This window comes from Pelodiscus sinensis, chromosome 27 (assembly GCF_049634645.1).
Source record: "Pelodiscus sinensis isolate JC-2024 chromosome 27, ASM4963464v1, whole genome shotgun sequence".
NCBI lineage: Eukaryota > Metazoa > Chordata > Testudines > Trionychidae > Pelodiscus > Pelodiscus sinensis.
Genome location: NC_134737.1, coordinates 5600284 through 5623579, shown reverse-complemented (window position 1 = coordinate 5623579; position 23296 = coordinate 5600284). Strand labels below are relative to the sequence as shown.

At 45.8% G+C, this 23296-nt stretch overlaps 1 protein-coding gene across 1 annotated transcript; it reads right to left on the bottom strand.

The window, feature by feature from the left end:
- Positions 1 to 1421: 1421 nt before the first annotated feature.
- On the bottom strand, positions 1422 to 22193 carry FCMR (Fc mu receptor). The gene is made up of 7 exons (XM_025178568.2): positions 21401 to 22193; positions 18182 to 18511; positions 17800 to 17895; positions 13774 to 13966; positions 13475 to 13593; positions 11915 to 12076; positions 1422 to 3774 (listed from the first exon to the last, which is right to left on the bottom strand). The coding sequence occupies exons 1-7, from the start codon at positions 21435 to 21437 to the stop codon at positions 3728 to 3730; spliced, it is 984 nt and encodes a 327-aa protein (XP_025034353.2). The 5' UTR covers positions 21438 to 22193; the 3' UTR covers positions 1422 to 3727.
- Positions 22194 to 23296: the final 1103 nt, after the last annotated feature.

Genomic DNA, 23296 nt, shown 5'->3' with positions numbered 1-23296 from the left:
GCCTCTTTTCTTTCTAGATGAAGGCCAGCCTCAAAATTCTGCAAAATAAACCTGTTAACTTGAATGAGACAGTTTCTCTGAGTGTCAGATTTGACACTACCCTTTCCAGCTGAAATGGCTGGATTCTCCTTTTACTTACACCCATGTAGGCTAGAAGTAACCCTACTGAAGCTATAGGAGATATGTGTAGCTATATCACTGGTATGAAATCCTGGCTCTTGTGAAATCAAACGGGAGTTTAGCCATTGGCTTTGAAAGGGGCTAGGATTTCACTTCTGGTGTCAGTGAGATGAGAATCAATCCCATGAGGTTTAGATAAAGTTAGAGAAGTATTCACCCAAAGTAGAATGTCTTGAGGGTCTCACATTATGTTAAACACAGGGATAAGCGACAAGATGCAAAGTTCAGACACTAAATTGTTTACTAATTAAAAAACCTTAATACTAAAACTATATTTCCATCATGACCATCACCGTGGTAAAGCTCTTTGAAATCTCTGTTGCTACACATGTTCAATATGTTATTTATTTTAAATAAGCTCTATTTAAATCATGTTTTATTTAAAATGTATTTATAGTAAAACATATTTAAGGTGTATATGTTTTGTATAACTAATATGGCATGATCATATTGTCTGTTGTTCAGTAAGTACATACTGTACAAGCTACTGGCAGTAAACCATGTCCTAAAGAGACCGACATCAGTTGTAACGACAGTATTTGTTCTTGCAATTTTTTATATGCCTGTTTTTAAGATGTATGGTCAAAGTTCTTTGCTTTTTCTCAGCTAATAAAAGTGGTTCATTTCAAAACAGATGCGGGGAATTTCTTTTTTGAAGATGTTAAGGGAAGGACAGAATCTGAGACGGGGGAAAGGGTCTGATTTGTCCTCCTCTCTGCAGAACGCACAGGGCTCAGCCATGAAGAATATAAGGAGGATTCAACCACAGGATGAGCTCTGTGGTTGTCTTTCGCTCCCAGACTAACACAATCCATTCCATCCCATTATACCTACATGGAGGCCATGCTAAGTCCTGGCCAGGAATCATGGAAAGGAGTGGTGGCTATAGAACAGGTTTCAGTTCCACTGTCAAGGTCACTGTGAGGTAATCTGGGATGACACTTTCCGTGTAGAGCAGCCTCACCCCTCAACAGAAGTGGGCAAAGGAGGCAGTTATCTCGAGGGGCGATGATTCAAAAGGGCCCAGGGCTCCCAGCTGCCAAAGCTATCACAGAATCATAGAGCTGGAAGAGACCTCAGGAGGTCATCAAATCCAGCCCCCTGCCCAAGGTAGGACCAATCTCAACTAAATCAACCCAGCCAGGGCTTTGTCCAGCTGAGACTTAAAAACCTCTAGGAATGGAGATTCCACCCCCTCCCTAGGGAACCCATTCCAGTGCTTCCCCACCCTCCTAGGGAAATAGTTTTTCCTAATATCCAACCTAGATCTCCCCCACTGTAACTTGAGACCATTGCTCCTTGTTCTGCATCCGTCACTACTGAGAACAGCCTCTCTCCATCCTCTTTGGAACCTCCCTTCAGGAAGTTGAAGGCTGCTCTCAAATCCCCCCTCACTCTTCTGCAGACTAAACAAACCCAAATCCCTCTGTCTCTCTTCATAGGCCATGCACTCCAGCCCCCTAATCATTTTGGTCGCCCCCCACTGGACCCTCTCCAATGCGTCCACATCCTTGCTATAGTGGGGGGCCCAGCACTGGACACGATACTCCGGATGTGGCTTCACAGGAGTGACAGTGGCTGGTGCCCTAGGCCCTTTAAATTGCCACTGGAGTGCCAGGCAGTGCGTTCCAGGAGGCTCTCAGGGCTGGTTGGAGAGTGGCGGGAGGAAAGGCCAGCCTGGTGCGCTCTGGGTGGCACTGTAGGCTGACTGCGCCAGCCTTGTCCCTCCCATCTTATGCCCCGCCCCTTCTGGGAATGCAGAGCCACTCCCCCTTGCTGAGGGCCCCAGCAAGCCTGTTGGCCCCGCCCCTCCTGGCCTGGATAGTGACAATACAAGTTCCCTCCACTCCACCCCACTAGTAGGGGAAAACATGGAAGGACCTACTTTAGGGCTGCAAGAGTAGTTTGGAATCTGAATCTGATTTCACTTACACTGCTCTAAATTAACAGTGAAACACGGGGGTCCAGTTCTATTGGTAAGAGGCACAAGCTACACAGAGTTCTTCAGACCCGGGGAAGGAAGCAGAGTGTTGGAACTAAATGCAAATTGGGGCAGATTGTTAAGCAGAAGGGAAAGCATGTTGGAATTAAATGTAACCTCACTAAAGTCAATGGATTTACCTCAGTGTTCAGTTGGGATCACACCCATAGTACCAGTAAAAATAAACACTGCTTAAAAATTTCTCCAAAACGTTTTTATTTGTTTTAACAAAAAAAAAATGTATAAAGTGTTTGGAAATGCAAAACAATCTCTCTCAGTTTTCCAGACAATTTTATAACTGATCAGAAATTTAACACCAACTATACATTGGATGAAATTTTTGCAAAACAGTTCCCCTTCGTCTTTTTTGGGCACTGGATTGCTGACTACATTCACCTAGTTCAAGTTGACAATAAAGATGAATTTTAACATGCGAGTCAAAATGCCAGTGAACTTAGGGTGAAATCTATTCCTGTGCAAAGAGCACATAACCTATGCAACACTTCAGTCTATTCACCTAATTTGAGGCTATAATGTAAGGCCAGGTCTAGTGTGGCGGAGAAAATCGATGCAAGATACGGAACTACAGCTATTTGAAGTTCAAAACTGGAGTCAACGTACTGTCCATCAATTTTCTGGGGCAGCCCCACAGCGGGAGGTTGATGGGATAAACTCTCCTGTCACTTTAAGAACATGAGAACGGCCACACTGGGTCAGACCAAACGTCCATCTAGCCCAGTGTCCTGTCTGCCGACAGTGGCCGATGCCAGGTACCCCAGAGGGAGTGAACACAGCAAGTAAGCCCCAAGTTCATCGTAAGACACAGTTAAGGGGTCACACCTGAAAGAAAACCTGCTCAGAAACTAGCACCTATGCAGTTGGGTCTGGTCAGAAGGTGTATGTATGGGAGTGGGAATAACACACAAATAGTGTGGCAGCCAGTGTGAAAGAGGCAGGCAGGGGGAAAAGCTGAAAGCACAGGGGCTAACCTGGAAAGAAACCTGGGGAGAGATTTATGTGCTAGGGTGCGGGTGAAAAGAAGTGGTTAAGTGCTGTGAACCGAAGAAACTGGTTCCTTCTATTTGCTTCCCTTTGACTTCACAGACACAGGGCCCCACTCAGTATTCAGTTTTGTGGGTCTTTACTAGACCTATTAAATCAAATGCTGAAGACCTAATCCCTGAGTGTTGATCTTCCGGTAAGTTGAGACATGGCCTAAGTGGTGCTTAGGTCCTGCACTGGTCCTCTGCAGAGGATACATCTTCATCCATAGTCAATAAATATTGAAGGGGAAAAGGGTGCCGCTGCTTATAATTGTTCACCTGAGCTGCGTGTTTTGGGAACCATCTGTACAGAAACACTAACCAAGATCTGCAGAACACACAAGCAAAACTCACATGTCAAAGACAACAGCCAATCCATTGTACCTCGGTAAACGCAGCAGGAGCGCACTACGTGAAAAAGCGAATAGACCCGTTTCTGCAGGGCATTGTGGTTCCAGAGCATGTCAGGGTTGGATGTGGTGCCAGATGACCCAGGCACAAATGTGCAGTCACAGCAGCTCTCTTATAAGTTGATTCTGCAGTGATATGACTCCTGAGGTACATGAGAACCTAGGGAAAAATGCAGAGACAGCAGGTGGTACAGGAGCGTCTTTTTATCAAACATGAAATCTAGCAACGGGTCTGGCAATGCAGCAGAGTGAGGCAGAGTGGAATACCGTGACTACCTACCCATCTCAGGTCTGACTAGAGGCAGTGGAATATATCCTCAGCCTTTTGCACTGCCGGCTCCTATAAGCAAGGAAGGAGTATACTGGGGAAGACACATTTATACTGAAATAACTGTGCCCACAAAGGGGTTGCATGGATGTGAGGGGAGCTATTGGGGTTTGGGAGGGGGTGCTCCAGGTTGGAGAGGAGAATTGTGGGGGTTCCTACCTGCTCCCAGGTCTTGCTCCCTGCCCTGATCAAATGTCCACGTACCTGCTCCAGACCCTTTGGATGCCTCCTCCCTCTTCCCAGCCCAGTCCCAGTGGCAGCTGCTCCTGCCCCTCCAGATCCTATGCTCTGCTCTCCAGCTTATTCCTGAGCCCCACGGCAGCTGCTCCAGACCCTCTGCTCTGTCCTCTGTGTCTAAGTTTATGCAGGAATAGATCACTGCCAGGTGCTGCTGCCCTGGAGAGGCGTTATAAAGGTAAAACTGTTTTGGTAACCCTACCCCTCTCACCAACTTAGTTATACCATAAACATAGGTGACTGGTGCCTGCAAGGGGAGGTTGTCGGGGAGGGCCACCCACAGAGGCAGGGTGGGGGCAACTGGGACCACCCCTTTTATCAATTCCAATTTTGGCAGGGGTATAGTGGGCGGTGCACCTCCCACGCGTCGCCAATGACCATAAAACGTTTAAGTGTCATACAGGCCCTGAGGCGCACAGGCCGAGATGCCACTGACACATCGTCCAAGGCGTTGCCAGGCAACTCAGAACCATATGGGCCCGGTGTGACTTCGAAACCCTTCCTCGCAGAGATCCCATTGACATCCAGTGGCACCAGCATGCCTCAGTGACCTAAGTGCTTCTGAAAATCCCTCCTTTAGAGTTGATGGTGTCAGAGGTTTATTCCCTAGCGGTTTTTTCATAGCAGCTTAAGAGAGCTAGGGCAACTTTGTTGGGGGGAGGGAGGGGACACATAACATAATGAGCTAACTGAAGCAGCTCAAAAGCTTCCTAGTGTGCCACAGCTGTTGGAAACACGTAAGCAGCAGGACAGTCAGAATACAGGCGACCCACCGCACTTACGACCTAATTGGTTCCGTTGTAAATCGAACCCTTATTGCCCATTGGGGCAATGTTATGAATGGGGGTTCCGTTCCTGGCCCACTTTGCCTTCTGGGAATTGTAGTCTTTTGGATCCGGCGGCGTGACTGGCACCCAGAGCTGGCTGAGGGCTGCGCCGGGCGGTGGTAGGCAGCCCTGCGGCCAGGGGCGGATATAGGGCAGGGTAAGCGGGGCAGCCGACCCGGGCCCCGTGCTTCAAGAAGCCCCACACATGTGCCGTGGCAAAGGGGGGGCCTCGTGAAATTGTGCTGCCCTGGGCCCCGCAAAATGGTCATCTGCCCCTGCCTGCAGCATGGCACAAGCGGTGCCCTGAGCTGGTCGTGGGCTGTGCCAGGCAGTAGGTGACCCCGCAGCTCCTGGAGCAGGGTGGCTGTAAATGCAGGGGGAGGGGGAGTCACAGGACGGTCGGTCATAAGCTAACTTTTTTATCCAGTGCTTTTCAACAGAAGAGCTCAAAGCCCTTTATGAAAGAGGTCACTGTAATTATCCCTGTTTTACAGATGAGGTGACTGCGACAGAGAGAGGACCTGACTTGCTCATGACCACACAGTAGACCCGTGACAGAGCTGGGAACAGAATACACTGCATCCCAGACCAGGGCTTTAACTAATAGGAAGTATTGCCTCCCTGACATGATGATGTAACTATTCCAGGGTTTTGCAACACAAATTAGAACTCCTTGGGTGAATGCAACTGCATTTTTCCAGCTTAACACTTTTCTGAAAAGGCTCCTGGCTCATCAGTGCCTCAAGTGGCCCAGTGAACATCCAGTTATTTAGCTCTTCTTTCAGATATTGCCAGCAAAAATGCTGAGTCTTGTCTATGATGCAAGTTCTGTATGTTTCCCAAATGAAAGCATTTCCTGCTGTTGCTTCTCATAGCTTCACTACCTGAACATGTATCCAGCCTAACAGGCAAAAGAATAAAGGAATAGGGTGTGTAACACAGACCCTGCCCTGCTGAGGGAGGAATATTATACCCCTTCCTGTAAATTAACTCTGGAAATACCCATGGTCACACTGTGATGATCACTATCTGTGAAAGTTAATGTATCTTTTCTGTACTCATAGGTCTATTGTTAAGATACACAGGTTGGACCTCTCTGGTACAGCAGCCTCAGGACCTGACTGATCCCAGATGAGGGATTTTGTGGATTCAGGGAAGGTCATTTCTGGTCCCCCTGCTGCCATCCCTGCTGCTCCATAGGCTTCTCTGGGCAGTCACGCTGGGTTGTGTGCTGGGCTTCCCACCCCTCACCCCTTTACCCTCATTCCCCACCCCCCTTGCTGGCCTTCCTGGCTCCCCCAACCCCACATCTCCGCTGAGCTGAACACCAACCCCTCCTCCTCCTCCGACCCCAGCCCAGCTGCACTGCCTGCTGGGCTCCACCCTCTCCCCACATCACATCAAGCTCCCAGGATTCTCAGATGCTGGACCATCCAGACAATCACAGAATCATAGAACTCTAGGACTGGAAGAGACCTCAGGAGGTCATCAAGTCCATCCCCTGCCCAAGGCAGGACCAATCCCAACTACCCCAACAATCCCAGTTTATAGAGGGGCAACTTCTCTTGTTTGAGGTCATTATTTTATTACAGTTTTCTAACATTGTTTACTATGCACACAGCCACCTATTTAGAGCTGTATGAAGAGGATGACATTTAAAAGGAGAAACTGAATCTGAGTATCAGGAAAATGGTCTAATTGTGAGCTCTGTTAGGCAATGGAGTAGACTAAGAAAACACAACGTTCTTGTCATTGGGGATATTTAAACAAGACTATAAAAAAATCCTTAAATAATGCGCCCTATGCTAGCCAGTAAGAATTCTGTGCCAAGACTAGATAATCAAGTTGTCTCCAATTTCCATGATACAAATCAGTCCCTCAATTTCCCCCATTTACTTCCTTTGGAAAGTTCTTTGATCGATACTGCGGAGTAGAGCAATATGTCATTAATTATTATTTACACCCATTCAGACAGTCAGTCTGAAAAATGGCAGTGTTATAAAGGTTGAACCAGTCAGATAAAAATAACCTATCGGTTAAGTCACACATCTTGCAAGTTATTTCCTAGTGTTCTGGTTTATTGCATGAGCTGAACTCGCCCTGGGAAGCTCCATAGATCATGCCAAAATTCTCTCTTTCTCTCTTAAGGGGTTGACTATTGATCTTTTCTCTAGAAGAAGGGAATGGAACTAGCCATCCCAAAGAGAGGTAGCAGGCATTCACATAAGATGTCTTCCCATCTATTACTGCTGAGAGATGAGCTTTCTGTTTGGCCTTAAGATATATGGGGCTGGTTGCCCACAGAAATCTAACTGCCCCAGGAGAGGCACTGCAGAACACAGCCATAAGGTTGCTTCCATCAAAAGCCCTCTTGTGGGGGACATGCTGGGGGCTGGTGGGGTATGTTGCAGTGGGAGATCTGGGGCAGCACTGCAGCCTATCGGATAATTCTGGAAGGTTGCTGTAACCTAGACAGGCCGCTCCAGCCATCGGAGCAGCCTGAGAAGATATTAAAGCTGCCGAAAGCTGCCTTAGCTTCGCTTCCCGCTGGCTGATGAATTCTAAGAGGCACTGCACCAAACCCCCTCCCTAGAGTCTGTTCTGAATGCTGCCATTGATCTCCGGCAAATCATTTAGCCTCTCCGGGCACCAGTTTCTCCAACTGTAAAAAGGGGGCGACTACCAGCCCTCGAGCCTTCTGTAACTGGTTTTCCTCAAGCCCTGGGATGTATGAATACAAAGTGTTATTGCTTATCTCCTTTATTAAGCAGACATGTCCTCAGACAGTCTCCTCAGTAGTTAATTGCCCGCTGCAGGTGGATATAATCTTGACAGCAGTATTAAAAGGTGGGTTTAATATGGGTTGATTTAAGTTCCCATATTAGGAGGTAAACCTCCAAAGGTCTTCAGACTCCATTTGGCTTACTGTCCAAACCTTTGGGGTCTGAAAAACAGGGCTAGAAATCTCTCAACATTCACATGCTGTATTTCAACTCTTCCCTTTCTGCTTCCTGATAGAATTAGAGCAGAGGGCATGAAAATTAAAAGGAGTGATGTGTGTGGGGAGAAGGAGGGGAGGATTAAAAGTAACCCAGCTTTTAAAACTTATTGTTAATCTAGTATTGTTGGATCAAATTCACCTCTACTGTAACTTCCAGGCAGTTACATCAGGATTGGATTTGGCCCAAGCATGAAAAATGTAATATATACTTTGTCTAACAAGAGACAGGATAGAGTCACTGGGGTGGGTTGTATGGTTTGCCCTATGAGTAATTTGTTAAGTTGACTTAATAGGCAATCTGGGGTCAGAGACAGTACAAGTGACTGTAACTTCATTAAAGTCACTGGAGTTTTGCTTGTTTAAACCAGGACTCCATTCTCTGTGGATTAGCCACCTGATTCTCCATGCAAAGTCCCATAATGCACAGCAATTCCTGCAGTTCTGGCCTCCATTGAATAGCTGCTGCAGTCTAAACAGACTAAAAGCTCCTTTACTCTAGCCTCCTTTATGTGTGGGAAGGATTGCCAGGTTTCTGACATTTCTGCAGCTTCTGAGCTTTACATTTAAATTTCATTCTCACCTAGAGGAACAGTGTGATTGATGCAATGCAAGAAACAGACGCGTGGTATCTTGGAAAAGGTTCAGACAAGGGGGTGACTTTGAAGAGAAGCCAAAACATCTGGATTTCATCAGGCCTCTGTTCCTGACAGCTCAGGTAATTGTGGATGACTGTATCTGCCTAATTATACTGGAGGGAGAAATTCCTACTGACGTGAGAGATCTGGGAGAAAGAAAAAGGCCTTAAAATAGACTCCTTGTTGATTTATGCACCTCCTACTGTGTCTGTTCTTGTGGTAGGTGGGTAGGTCATGGCTCTGGGGTCTAAGCTCAGATGGGGAACAACTAGATTTCTTAGCACCCCACACCCAAAGGCCTTGTGTGCTAAGCGCAGCTCAGGTATGAGACTAAGTACTGAAGTCCAGCTAACCAGAGCAATCCTGTGGTAAGCAGCAGCTTGCTATAATGGATCATTATAAAGGAGCTGGGAGCCCAACCTGCCTGGTGACAGGTTCTCCTTTCTTTCCCTTTGCACCACTCCCAGCCCGTTCCTTGTCAACATTAACACCCAGGGGTTTTAGTTGGGACTATCTGCACAAGGTTGCCTCCTCCAGCTTGCTGTTGCAATAGGGACATAACAGGAATGTTTTCAGTATTTGATGGTCTTAGAGTTGGCCTTATCGGCAGGCATGTGGTCAAGGGAACACCAGGGTCAAGAGACAAGGAGTGGGGCAGGCCCAGGGAACAAGGCTGCAGAATGGGGTCTGGGGTAATGTGTGTGTGTGTGTGTGTGTGTGTGTGTGTGTGACGGGGGAAGGCAACAGAATCTGAGGGCAAAGGATTGGAGGTTGGGGAAGCAGCAAGGATGATGGGTGGGGGACAGTGTTCCTTGTAAACTGAGCACTGGGGCAGCTGCCCAGGAGAGATTCGACTGGCTGATTGGCAGAGTTCCTACAGCCGGCAGCTAGGGTTGCCAGATTGTTTAACCAAAAATACCGAACCCCTCCCCCAAAAAAAACCACTGGGAAAAAAATTCTGTTGAGGGGGGGGAAAAAAGGGGGCAGGAGACCAAAGTTGTTGGGGGGGGGGGGGGAGGAGGAAGACCCCCGAAAGTTAAGGAAAAAAAGTAAAAAAAAAAAGTAAAAATAGTAAACAAACAAACAAACAAAAAAACCCAGCGTGGCCCCTTTAAGAAATGCTTTTGAGGCTTTTTGGCCTTAACTGGCTGCTGGCAGCCGTCCGCCATCTTGCCTCCCTGCGCCAGGCCAGATGGCTCCCCTGCAGAATCCAGTAAGCACCTGGGATTTTCGCTTCCTGGCTGGAAAAAAATCAGAAAATACCACACATTTCAGGTGTCCGGTATTTTCTGCATTTTTTTTACTGAAGGCAAAAATACCGGACTGTCTGGGTCAATACCGGACACCTGGCAACCCTACCAGCAGCATGTGTTTCCATTGGTAGTGTACCTCCGCACATAAAAAAATTTATTCTGCACACTGATACAAAAAATGAAGGCGTGTGTGTGTGCTGGGGGAAGGGTGTCAGAGCACCAAAATATAGGTTTGACCGGGATGTCATTTCCCCTAAAGCCTGCCTGGGAAGGTCTCTTGCTCACATGTGTGTAGCCTGTGCTCACAAGCCACAGCCTGTGCTGAAAAAGTCTGCCCAGTTCCATGGCAGTGCGCCATGTGCAGCACATTACAAAGCCTGCACAGGCTTCTGGTAGGTTTCCAGCTGCTGTCAGGAATCCGGGAAGATGGTTTGCATGCCTAACAGTCTGCCTTCTTGTGCGTCATCCAGACAAGTGCTATGAGCGGGGTGTGCTTGTACTGCCAGCCCTCAGCGCTGAAATTCTCAGGGATGGGGCCTGGAATTTATTTCATCTTTTGATCCGGCAGGGCCTGACCTTTGCTGACCCTGCTGTTTATAGAGGGCTTTGCCTATGGAAGCGATTAGATAATGTAAAAAGGAGCAGAAGCCAGTGCGGTTCGGTGTGTGCTGCTAGCCAAGAGTGTATATATGTTCAACCCCCAGCTAATTTCAGACCAACTCCCAGGGCTACACTAACTTGTTGGTTAGTAATATACATTAGATGGGTTTCATTTCCCAGGATTACCCCCTACCATTTGGATTTGAGTCTGTTGCAGAGGCTGATCCTACTGATTTGTGCTCTGTGCCGTTACACTTCATGGGTAAGCTGAGTACCGTATCTAGCCCTTTAGAGATTCTCCAGGGATTCCTGCATCTGTACAGACACAACATTAGTATCACTAGACCTGCCGCTTTCCTTTTCCTTAGGGCTGCCCTGATGCTTGTTTGTCCATCTATGCAACTTTGCTTCCGTGATTTTTTTTTTCTTCTTCTTCTTTTTTTTTTTTTTTGTAAAACCAACTCCCTGAAAAACCAACCAACCAACCAAACAAAACCAACACGGAAAGAAAGGAGACAGACACGTTTCACAAGGCCCATGCTAATCTGGGAGCACCCTGCGCTCTAGCCAAGCATTACTAGCACAACAGAGGCTGTATAAACTAAAGGGACTGGGCTTGTTAGGTATATGTATGAACAGTTCCGTAACCATATCCTGCTAGCTCTCCACCCACACGCACCCCAGCCAGCAGGGCACATAACATGAGTAACATTAGACAGCGAGACCAGTTCTGTTTTCTGCTGGACTGTGTGGGAGACAGAACTTTTGGGGGGGCTGGTCCAGGACTGTGGAATGAACCCCCTCTGCAAATTAAGAGCCTTCACAAGCCTTATCGCTTGTCACTCCGAGGGCAAAGTGTGTTCCTTTGACCGTGTCTTTTCTAACATGTTCCTAGCCACATGTATATTTAAAAAAAACCCCACACATCTAAACCCCAACCAAAACAGGATATTGCCCTGAATGCTTCTCCCTCTGGAGAGAGGACAGCACATTACAGATGTTGGTTACAATATTTAATGAACTATGGAGAAGCGCTCAGAGACAGGCTAGCCCATTCTAGGGGTTGCCAGATGATCTCCCAAAAAATACCGGACACAAAAAATCGAGCAAAAAAAAAAAAAAAAAGGATAAGCGGCGATTGCAACCTCGTCTCGCAGGTGGGACTCCCAGGCTGGGAGGAGGGGCCACTATCGGTGCTGGGAATAACGGACACCTGGCAACCCTATCCCATTATGAGAGCTTGAGTAGACATGAGTACAATAGTAGTACTGGGGGTGTGAACACAATACTGAGTTCAACATTATACGGGTGTAAATGAGAGAAGAATCTTGCTTTCTGTCATACATGAGCATCTGTGGAGGGAAAGACCATAGGTAGAGAATAATTCATTAGAGATTGAATAGTTGTGGATGAACTTACTGTTCTTGTCAGCTCCCTGGAGCCTGCGGGGACACACGCTGTAGATATTTTCCACTGGAGCGTTTCCTTGGACCTGTTCAAGCGCACTCAACCTCAGGTTTATTCCGTAGGTTTCGCTGGGAGCTGCTTTTCCAGAACATCCGAACATGTAGATGGTAATGCCTATAAATCAATGGCCATCAGCAGGTCTACAGGCTAAATATGTTTAGCGTTCATGATCTGTGTTATTTCAGTTTGACATAAGTGAGTGCCTAGGTTTGAGAGGTGCTGAGTGTTTGTCTCCCACCAGTGGAAATGTGCCAGTCCTAAATTGGACTCTATAGCAGTTATAAAAATGGCGCTTCAATAGCCAAAGATTCTGTTCACCGGACTGTACAAAATGGATGACAAGTTACTTCCACTGTCTTCCCTGAAATGCAGCCCCCTCTGGGATGGAAGGCAGGTGTATAGCCACATAGCACAACAATTCAGGTGAGCCAATGAAGCAGGTTATGCATATGAAAAAGTCTGAATTGAAACGATAGGGCAATTTTATGCAGGCAGAATGTATTATAGTCATACTGGAATTTGGCTGGGACCTAGCAGCTAACATCCAGTCATCAGATATGGATGGTCAGGACATACATTTTGTTTCATCTGAAATGGTTTTATTTCCTATCTTGCTGTTTGAGTTGTGGTGTTTTTTCCCTAGAAATAAAGCCATTTAACCGGTAATTTCCCCCTTGATGTGACAGGTACACATGTGATTGGGTGAGGGACAAGAACCAAAATAGAATAAAATATCTGTGCAAGCATCTGCAATTTTCATGAGGAGTTGTGCATTTGATCCAGGGTACAGTTTTAGGGTTACCAGATACCTTCACAAAAAATCCCGTACATGGCAAGGAAAAAAATTGGTTGAGCAAAAAACAAACAAACAACCCCCCCTCCCCCCCCAAAAAAAACAAAACTGGAGACCAAACTTGTTAAGCACACACACACAAAAAAGTTGCTGCACCTTTAAATTCCCCCACTCCTCACTCTCCATGCCCCCACCAGATGCACAGAGCAAAAATGTCCCTGCTGGCTTTCCACCCGAGAGAAACAGAAAATACTGGACATTTTACATGTCCGGTATTTTCGGGGTTTTCTTTTTTACTGGAGAGAAGATGCAATTACTGGAGTGTCCGGGCGAAAACTGGACAGCTGGCAATCCTATACAATTTGCTTTTAAAAGCAGCTACCTGTGATTTTCATAGTTAGAACCCTGTAAATCCACTGATACCCGCTTTGTATCTGTGCATATTTGCATCTGCAATACAGATGCAGATATCCAGGGTCCATTTTTGCAGCTGCAGATACAAATTTTGTATCTGTTCAGGAGCTGTGTTTATAGTGGCACATAAGGACATTCTTTTCAAGAGGCAAGGAACCATGAGACTTTATCCAAAGCAGAAATCCATCCTTTCCAAAGAGAAATTATAGCTCTCCAAGTGTGGAAAGTCTCTTGTCCTTTCTTTTTATCCCGGAGTGGCAGGTTAGCAGGTACAATGTATCATGGGTATGTGACCTTTATCTTACCTTTCCTTCCTTGTAATTGTTTTCTAACTATGGTCATGGAAGCCACAAGCAGCATTATTATCAGGAGAATTGGTATCAGGATTTGAAAGATGTCTTTCCCATAACTGCTTCTCGGGAGGCTGGAAAATATTGAGTCACAGGGGGAAATGGTTTCACTGCCAGTTCTGACATGCTGACCCACTCCTCCCACAAACAGCTTGGTTGACCAGGTGACATGTGTAAGCTTGAGAAGAAATGAAGGGATCTGGGGGACTTAATTCTGGAAAATTGCTGATGGGGGGAAAGGTGGCAGTACTCACAGCTTTCTAGGCCTGGGATGGGCATAGCCGGTTGTCCTGGAAAACCCCTTTGTCATACTTCCAGTTGTTGCATCAACAAGAATGTTGCCAATTTCTTTGGCAGGCATGATTTTTCTGGTGTCAGGGAACTGGGTGCCAGGTGCTGTGTAAGAGGCATATTTTGCCCTGGCTGTCATCACTGGTTCTGTGACTCCTGGGGGAAATATATTAAAATTTACTGTGGCTACATTTCCCATTCTTGAACACATGTATCTTTTCCAGTGAAGCAAGTTCCCTAGGGATGAGTGTGAGGGGCAAATAAATCTGGAGATACAGGTTGAATCCCTCTAGTTCAGCACCCTCGGGACCTGACCTGTCCCGAGCCAGAGAATTTGCCGAATCATTGGAGTTCTATAGTGTCTGGCAGCATGACCAACACTTCCACTGCTTGCTGAGATGTTAGAAGACATTTAGAGGTACATTAGAACTAAATAACAGCACAGAACACGGAGAGCCAGGACTGGGGGCTATAAACAGACTTTATGGGACTGCTAGAAACTTGGCCACACCCAAAAGTGAACATCCAGCTAATTAAAATCATGCTGGATCACGGGTGTTGCTGGACCAGAGAGTGTCGGACTAAAGAGGTTCAACCTGTATTCCAGTGGCTTCAGTGGGGTTTTATGTGGATTTGACACTAAGTTGAACGAGACCACAATTTAGCGTTTTCTTTTGTTAAATTGTGAAGTTCTTGAGCAACACTCGGCTCTCATTTCCTCATACTGTGTTCAGTTGGGTTGCTACGTGGGCGTAACTGAGGGTAGGATTTTTTTTTTTTTTGGCTTGAAGGATCAAAGATCCGAGCTGCAAGACTGGAGCCAGGCCCCATCTTTGAAGGTTATTACTGATTGGTCCATGATAAATGAACACTTACTATCGAAACATTTAGATTCTAGAACACAGCAGAGTTGATTCTGCTCTCACATAATAATAGGCAGAGGCTGGCTGGGAGAGGATATAGGGACACCACAATGATATTGCCAAATATCTACTTGGGAGCCTTTGGAACAAGTACAGATTTAAACACCCCAGGAGGTTTTATGGGCACCAAACTGAAAATGCTCTAGATCAGTGTTTCTTAAACTATGTTCCACAGCACGAAGCAGTCGGAGGTGTGCCATGGAGAACAACAGAGTTCAAAATATCCACATTTAAAGGGGTAGCCTTTTTTTTTTTTTTTTTTTTGGTCAATAACTTCCCCCGACGCTTTTTTTTTCTGGTCAATAACTTTTCCTTGGTGTTCCTCATAAAAGAAAAATATTGTTTGGTGTTCCTCAGTCTTAAAAAGTTTAAGAAACACTGCTCTAGACAATGAAGTGGCTAAGGTTTTATGAACTGCGGCCATTGTCATAGACCAAAAGAGGACAGGTAAATGGGCTGCATATAGGTGTAGTAGAAAAGAACACAAGGCATGATAATTGATATTGTTATACTAGCGAATATATATGAAGAGACAAGAAGAGAGGATAAAAAAGTTTGGGGAACTTTGCCAGGAATAGGAATGATTACAGAAAACTAGAACAAAAATTCTATGCAGACCGTCACAATTGGTTTGTAGTCAGGATTCACTGGGATCACTGTGGATAAATTTTAGACAGTAGCTTTCCCCTTTTAAGCTTAATGGTCTTGTATATTGTTAAGGTGGTTGGTTAAAAAACATCCAATGCCATCGTTAAAACAGAGGTATAATTAATATACTTACCTCATTTACAAATGCACATTTTTAGATCTGCGAACATGTTCCAAAAGAACTCAGTATTTACAGCTGGGGAAATGGAGGCACAAATGAAATGACTTGGCCAACATCACCAAGCAAGCCAGTGGTTAGAGCTGGGAGGATGGGGACAGATCCACAGTTGGCATAAATGATCATGTGCTAGCTGAAGACTAAATGTTGCCAAATTAAGTGATTGGGTAACAAAATGGCAAATTAAATTTAATATAGATAAATGTAAAGTAATGCACATTGAAAAAAATAATCCCAACTATACATACAATATGATGGGGACTAATTTAGCTACAACTACTCGAGAGAGATCTTGGAGTCATTGTGGAGGGTTCTTTGAAAACATCCACTCAATGTGTAGTGGCAGTCAAAAAACCAAATAGAATGTTATGAATAATTAAAAAAGGGGATAGAAAATATTTTATCACCTCTGTATAAAACCATGGTACACCCGCATCTTGAATATTGTGTACATATATGGTTGCCTCATCTCAAAAAAGATACATTGGCATTGGAAAAGGTTCAGAGAAGGGCAACAAAAATGATTAGGGGTTTGGAACAGGTCCCATATGAAGAGAGATTAAAAAGACATGGATTTTTCAGCTTAGAAAAGAGGAGACTGGGGGGGAGGGTTCAGATATGATAGAAGTTCTATAAAATCATGACTGGTGTGGAAGAAGTGAATAAGGAAAAGTTATTTAGTTATTCCCACAATATAAGAACTAGGGATCACCAAATGAAATTAATAGGCATCAGATTTAAAACAAACAAAAGGAAGTTTTTTCTTCACTCAGCGCACAGTCAACCTGTGGAACTCCTTGACAGAGGATGTGGTGATGGCTAGGACTTTAACAGGATTCAAAAAAGAGCTAAATAGATTCATGGAGGTTAGGTCCATCAATGGCTGTTAGCCAGGATGGGTAGGAATGGTGTCCCCAGCCTCTGTTTGTCTGGAGGTGGGTGTCAGGAGAGGGAGCCTGGGAGGATTCCCTGTTGTGTTCCTTCCCTTCGGGGCCTCTGGTATTGGCCTCTGTCAGCAGACAGGATACTGGGTTAAATGGACCTTTGGCCTGACCCGGTATGGCTGTGCTTATGCTTTTATAACTGTGCCTTAAGTTTCCAGAGTCCCAATCTGATGTCCTATTCCAGGGGTGGGGAACCGAAAGCCTGGAGCACAGAAGTGGCACCTGAGTTGCCAGGATCTGGCCCCCAAGGCGTAGAGCCTCCCTCAGATCTGGGGAGCCCACGGTGGCACTCCAGCCCCACCGCTGCCTCCTTGCAGTCCCTAGCCCCCGACTGATTTTTCTATAGGTCAGCATTCCCTGACCCAAAAAAGGTTCCCCACCCCTGCCCTGTTCATTAGGCCAGACTGCCTTTCCATTGTACCACAAACAGGACTCCATTGATTTTTAATGAAGGCAAACTCCATACTCCAGCCAAATAAAGACTCCCACTGAATATAACCATTACAACACCAGCTCTAGTAGTGTCCTAGTTTGGGCAATATAAGCCAACAGGCCTACGCAAAGGAATGGAGGAAACAAGTGTCTGCCCTAAAAAAGAAGGCGAAAAGAATGAGAAGGATGTGTGTCCCCTAGCATTATCTGGTCTTCATGCTTGTGCACTGCACCTAAGGGAAGATAGAAAGCTCTATAAACGAAGACCTCAGGGTCTGAATATATTTGCAGTAGCAACTGCCATGTGTGTATGACGTTAGTTAAAGTAACAAAAAACTACAGCAACTTGTTGAGTCCAAAAGCTTAATCTTGATGGGAACATTCAGAAATAAATGTCTCTGCATTTAAGATTTTTCTTTTAGAGAGGAAAAACAATCGCACAGAGAAATCAGCTCTGGAGATTTTACTCCACCACCGACTTCCTGTGTGACCATGGGCCACTTACATGGACTACCCTGTGTCCCAGCTTCCTGTCTGTCAAGTAGGGAGGATGCTTCCCACACCTCACAAAGAGGCTGTGAGGATAAAACCCATTGATACATGTGAGGCGATCTAATACTACAATGGTGGGAAGAAGCAGATAAATCCCTAGATGAGATTGGTAATTCTAAGTGAATGAACCCAGTGCCAAAAAATGGTCTGAAATCTACCAAACAAGCACAGCACAGGCAGCTGTGGCATAAAATTCCGGGGTGCATCACCTCATCAGTGCGATCCTGAGAGACCTCCCTCATGCTAGAGGGCACCAGTTAATGTCAATTCCCTTTCCTGTGGGACAATACAGAGGGATGCAGCAAATCTCACCTTTATCATCAACACCTTTGATGCCAGACTCTGCTGGGACCACGACAGGTCTGTCACGTCTTGGGGGGTCAGCCAGCAACATGTGTGGAGCACCCCCTGCATGGAACAGAAACCAGATGTGTTCCTAGAGCATGAGTCACAATCGGATTCTCAAGGCTAAAGCTAGACTGTCAGAGATACGGCAGAGAGAGCATCGCCAGTGACTCTGTACAACCAGCGTGGTACTGTGCAGGGTAATCCCAGCACCTCAGTGGCACTATCAGCAGTGATGCTGTACAGAGTGACTCTGGATTAGCAGAGACACCGAACCATCAGAGTGAGACTGTAGCATGGTCCTGATACTGTGCACAGCGACTCTGTTCCATACAAAGTGATCCCCTACCATTAAAAACATTCAGCTCCACTTGCAGGGTCTTTCCACTGTCTCTGTCATTGTGATATCCTGTCCCACACGCATACAACCCAGCGTCCTCCTCTTCCAGCCTTCTGATTGTGACTTGAAATAGTCTTTCCTGGGGCCTCTCAGAGATGGATATTCTGTCTTTGTAAGTCTCATCGATGTACGGAGAGGTCGAAATCATGGTGACACAGGCCTTTGTGATCTCCCTGCACCAGAATTTTCGCTCGGACATGTCCTCCACAGGACATATTATAGTAATGGATTTTCCAACCTCACCGGTCATTTGAACGCGCCGTCTTGCTGCATTTGAAACTGATGACACAGAGAAAGAAGTCACAGGGCCTTAGTTATGTTCATGCACGAGGGCCCTGTCTTCTCTAAGCTAAAAGGTTGGTCCTTACCGTGTGATAACCAGTGCCAGCTCACAACATTTTGGCACCTGAGGCGGGGAGCTCAAATGATGCCCCCATGTCCACGTGGGCCAAAACTTTGAAAGGTCTTAATTCTGCCTTTTTCCCGCTCTACTCCTCTCATGGTACTGCTCTACTACCTACATATGCACCAGCAGCAGACACAATTTTCTACACTCTGGGTCCTACTGCCCCCCTCCCCCACACAGTCTGGCACCTAAGACAGCTGCCTCAGTTCGCCTTATGGTAAGGCCAGCCATGGTGATAACTCACACGAGGTAAAATCTAAGTGAAGTCTAAGGCCTCATGACCCTTTACAAAATCATACAAGTGTGGGACTAGAAGTGTGGGTCAGCTAGTCTGGGTCCCTGCACTTAGAACAGGACTACAAAATAACTCAGCCATTCCTTGTAGGTATTTGTCTAACCTATTCTTAAAAACCTCCAATGATGGAGATACCACAACCTCCCTAGGCAATTTATTCCAGCACTGAACCACCCGGACAGTTAGGAAGTTTCTCCCAATGTGCAACCTTTGCTGCAATTTAAGCCCATTGCTTCTTGCCCTATCCTCAGAGGTTAAGGAAGACAATTTTTCACCCTCTTCCTTGTAATAATCTTTTATGTGCTTGAAAAGTCTACTGTTCTGAAAGTGTAAATCAGTCTTAGAGTCAAGCTACGTTACAGCTACACCCACGTTCAGCGCCTTTTGCACAGCTAGTGTAAATGGAGAAGAAGCTCATGTCCTTTTTCAACGGACTAAAAATCTGTCCCTGAGTTTTGACAGTGAAGAATGTGGGATTTTCTAAAGCACAAATCACATGAGCTCCCTAAGCTAATTGCCCTAAGTCATTGAAGTATTTTTGGAATCTCACCCCATATTCCAAAAACCAGAGATTATTTGAAAATTCTTTTAGACCCTTACTACTGCCAGTCTTCTCACTAGTGCAGATACAGACACTCTACACAAATAAAGCCTTTACTTGATTGATATCATATGTCCGTGAATGGCTTGATTCCTGATCCTTCCATCCTCTTGGTACTGCAATGCCTGAGTTCCATTGGGATACTTTTATTTAAACTCCTCGTATTTAAACATGAAGGTTTCCAACTCTGTAATTCATTACTTCTCTAGCGTAAGAGTGCTCAGGTCTGTCAACCTTCAGCGTATAACGTAGTGTCCTTCTGTGAACTGTTTCCTGGTGGGGCAGGGCAGTGTGTGGATCTGAATGGGTGGGAATTGTTTTCAGATTTGGTAATGCTCTTTTCTATTGGCTTTTTGGGAATAAGGACTGATTTTTCTGGAGCATGACGTACCAACAGCTTCAAATGAAGTGCACAAAAACCGGGGGGGGGGGGGGGAGGGGGAGAGGAATCAGGACCCATGTTTTTACTTCATGCCATTCACATGCCCTGAGCTAGGCAAGAGAGGGAACCATTTATAAATCTATTAACAATTCAATAAAATAACACCTTTGTATATAGGCAGGGTTCCTCATCCATCTATTTGTGCTGTAATCCTTTGCTGTAGGTTTGTTTTCCTACCCTATCTCTGTAAAAATGACCGAATAAATTCCACGTACTGCTAAAGCGAGGAAGCCCATGGCTAGCTAACCACAAAACAACAAGCTGAGGGACTGCTTATGATAGTATCCAAATTCTGGCAATCTCTGAGGCAGTACAGAAATCTTGATCAAAATAGGAGTTTTGCTTGAGTAAAGATGGCTGGCTGGATTTGACCTTTTTAGTAAAATCCTGGCTCTTTTGAAGTCAAGAGGAAAACTCTCATTGACTTCAATGGCATCAGGATTTTATCCCTACATCCTGAACACACTAAATCCAATTTGAAATGTGTGTTCATTTGAACGCTTTTAGGTACCCAGTAGGCCATTTTATTTAACCGTACATCAACATTGGGGGCCCAGTTCACTAACTTCGGTTTGTAAATCACTCTGCTTTAGGAACAAGGCGCCCATGATGAACATCTCTAAAATGAAAATGTTCTTCTATTCTGCAAAATTAAAGCATCATCTGAAGAAGTGGGCTATGCCCACGAAAGCTCATGATCCCATCTACATGATTTGTTAGTCTATAAAGTGCTACCAGACCATTTGTTGTTTTTTAAGTTTAAGCTATTTATTGTTCTTGGGAAGCTACAGCAACTGTACGTAGTCCAGTGTCAAACAGTTCCTGACATGTCAGGTTGACTCAGATGTCAGAGCCTTAATTCCTCCCCCCTCCCCCCCCCCAAAAAGAAATGTACAGTAAAACTCCAGTTGTCCGGCATCCAGTGGTCCAGCACTCCTGATAGTCCGGCACCACTTGGAACCCGGAAGTGCTCCAGGCAGCCAGACAATTGGAGCTGCTCTGCCCTGGGCTTCCCAGAGCCAGCTGCTGGTCAGTTTCAGCAGCGGCTGACTTGGGGCAGAGCAGCTGGGGTGCTGCCAGGTTGGTCCCACAGTGCCAGCCCCCCCCCCCAACCTCCCCACCCCACCCCAGATCCCTCATAGCCCCCCCCTTCCAATAGTCCAACCTATCTGATAATCCAGCACCCCCAGGGTCCTAAAGGTGCTGGATTATCGGAAGTTTACAGTACAACGTTTTAAAAATCACACTGGAAGTTCATGGAGGGTAAAAAACCCTCTGCAATTTATGATAAAAGGAAACAGGCCCAGTAAACTGTTTAACTGAAGATGACCCAAGCTTAAAAACAAAGTTCAAAAGCATCTTCTTCTTACCTGCTATTTCCATTTGGACTCCCTGACACTCTTATTAATCTATACAACTCTTACCTTGCAGCAAGAAAAGTAACATACTAATGACGTCCATCTTCTCCTTTTGTAAAACAAGATCTGGTGTCTCTACCGCAATAGTTGGAGCACCTTCACTGGTGGCTGCCTACTTCTCTGTGGCATGTGTTTCCAATAAGAGAAAGTTGCAAAGCACCAAAAAGGTACTGGCTAGGCTTGAGATTCTATATCAGAACCTTTCTAGCTCTGCAAATGGTATGCAAACCAGAAAGGAAGTTTTACAGGAGGCTTCAAAACGTATGGGACCAAATTCATCCCAGGAGTAACCCTACTGTGGGGTTGCACCTGGGCTGAATTATTTTCTGTATTTAGATGTCTGTCTTATCTGAACCCCACATCAAAGAGCACTCCTCCCCCATCATCCAACGCTCTAGGCGCTTTAGACATTTAGTTAAAAATACAGGCGCTGCAAACTAAAATCAACCCGAAGCAGCAACACTTCCACTTCACCTACTGAACAACATCTGGTCATCAGTTATACGGCCAATGTAGATGAAACCCCTCCACTATTCTCAGGCTTGGCTACACAGAGGAAAAATCTGGCAGTAGCTGCTGTGCATTTGTTAGCATTCACTAGCTACTCACTGTTAACTCCGGGCAGGTGCTCTGCCTACTTGCTAACACTGCCCTCAGCTTAATCCCCTCCCAAAGTGAAGCTGATTCACACGAAGGCTGCCGCCTATGTAGGCATAGCTGAGCTGGCTTTGATGTAGCTAGCTCCAGTTACGCTCTCAATTGCACGGGTCAGCATGGGCGTAGAAGCCTACCCAGCTACGTCTACACTGCCAGTTTTGCCGGCAGTGAGTATGCAAATGAAGTGTGGATTAGTATATTGCGGCACCTCATTTGCATAATTTATGCATGAATTATGCATAAGTAGTGTAGACTTTTTCTTTTTGAGCAAAAACCCCTTTTCCTGACAGATGCTTATGCCCCCAAGAAAGAGGTTTACCGATCTGGCGGGAAAAGGGGTTTTTGCGCAATAAGAAAACGTTCACATTTATTTTTTTTCCTGCAAAAACCCTTTGCGCAAAAACAGCTTGCCTAAATTATGCAAATGAAGCGCAGCAATATGCTAATTTGCAAACAAAGTGCTTACTGGAGTGAGTGGCCCAAACTGCCCCCTCTGCTACCAATTTTTGCAGTTGGCCAAGTATCCTTGGTAGGTATGTCTACACACGCTGTGGGGACACCTTTGCAATATAGACATCTCTATGGATTCAGGCCCATTGTGCTTAACATAACCAGTATGGCAGGAGCGTATCGGGACCTTATTTGAACAGCTGGAGATATAGACTTCAGGCTGACTCCGGGTTGTTACTACTTTCAAGTTCTGCTCGAGCGGGATTGTGAGGAAGGAAGCCCTAAGGGGAAGCGAGACGCAATCCAGTGAGGAAAAAATAATGAGCAAAGCTGGAGAAGAGTGTGTGGTAGGGTGGAAAAAAAAAACCAACCAAGGGAAGGAGCCTGGATCCAGAAGGCAAATTCTCTCACCTTGCTGGTCCTTTAGACTGAGGTGCGTAGGGGTTGTGGAGAGAGCGGCTTCTCTCTCCTGCCCTTCCTGGAACTCTTCATGGTTCCAGGTTTCCATAGCTATTGGCCCGGTACCTCTCAGCCGCGTGTTATTAAAAGAAAGAAACACAGCATCACTGGCCACTGCTCAGTGTTGTTACTGAAGGAATTAACAGGGTGAGTGGCCCATGAGAGGCACACCCTTCCTTTTTTCAGTATGTATTTATACCCTTCCTTTTGTCAGTATGTATTTATATCCCTTTAGGGTGTGAGCACCCAGTTGGTGTTGTTTAAAAAAAACCAGCCTATTTTTACCTTTAGTGTGTGGTACAATAATACAAGAAGCAGTCATGCATCTCCGAGCAG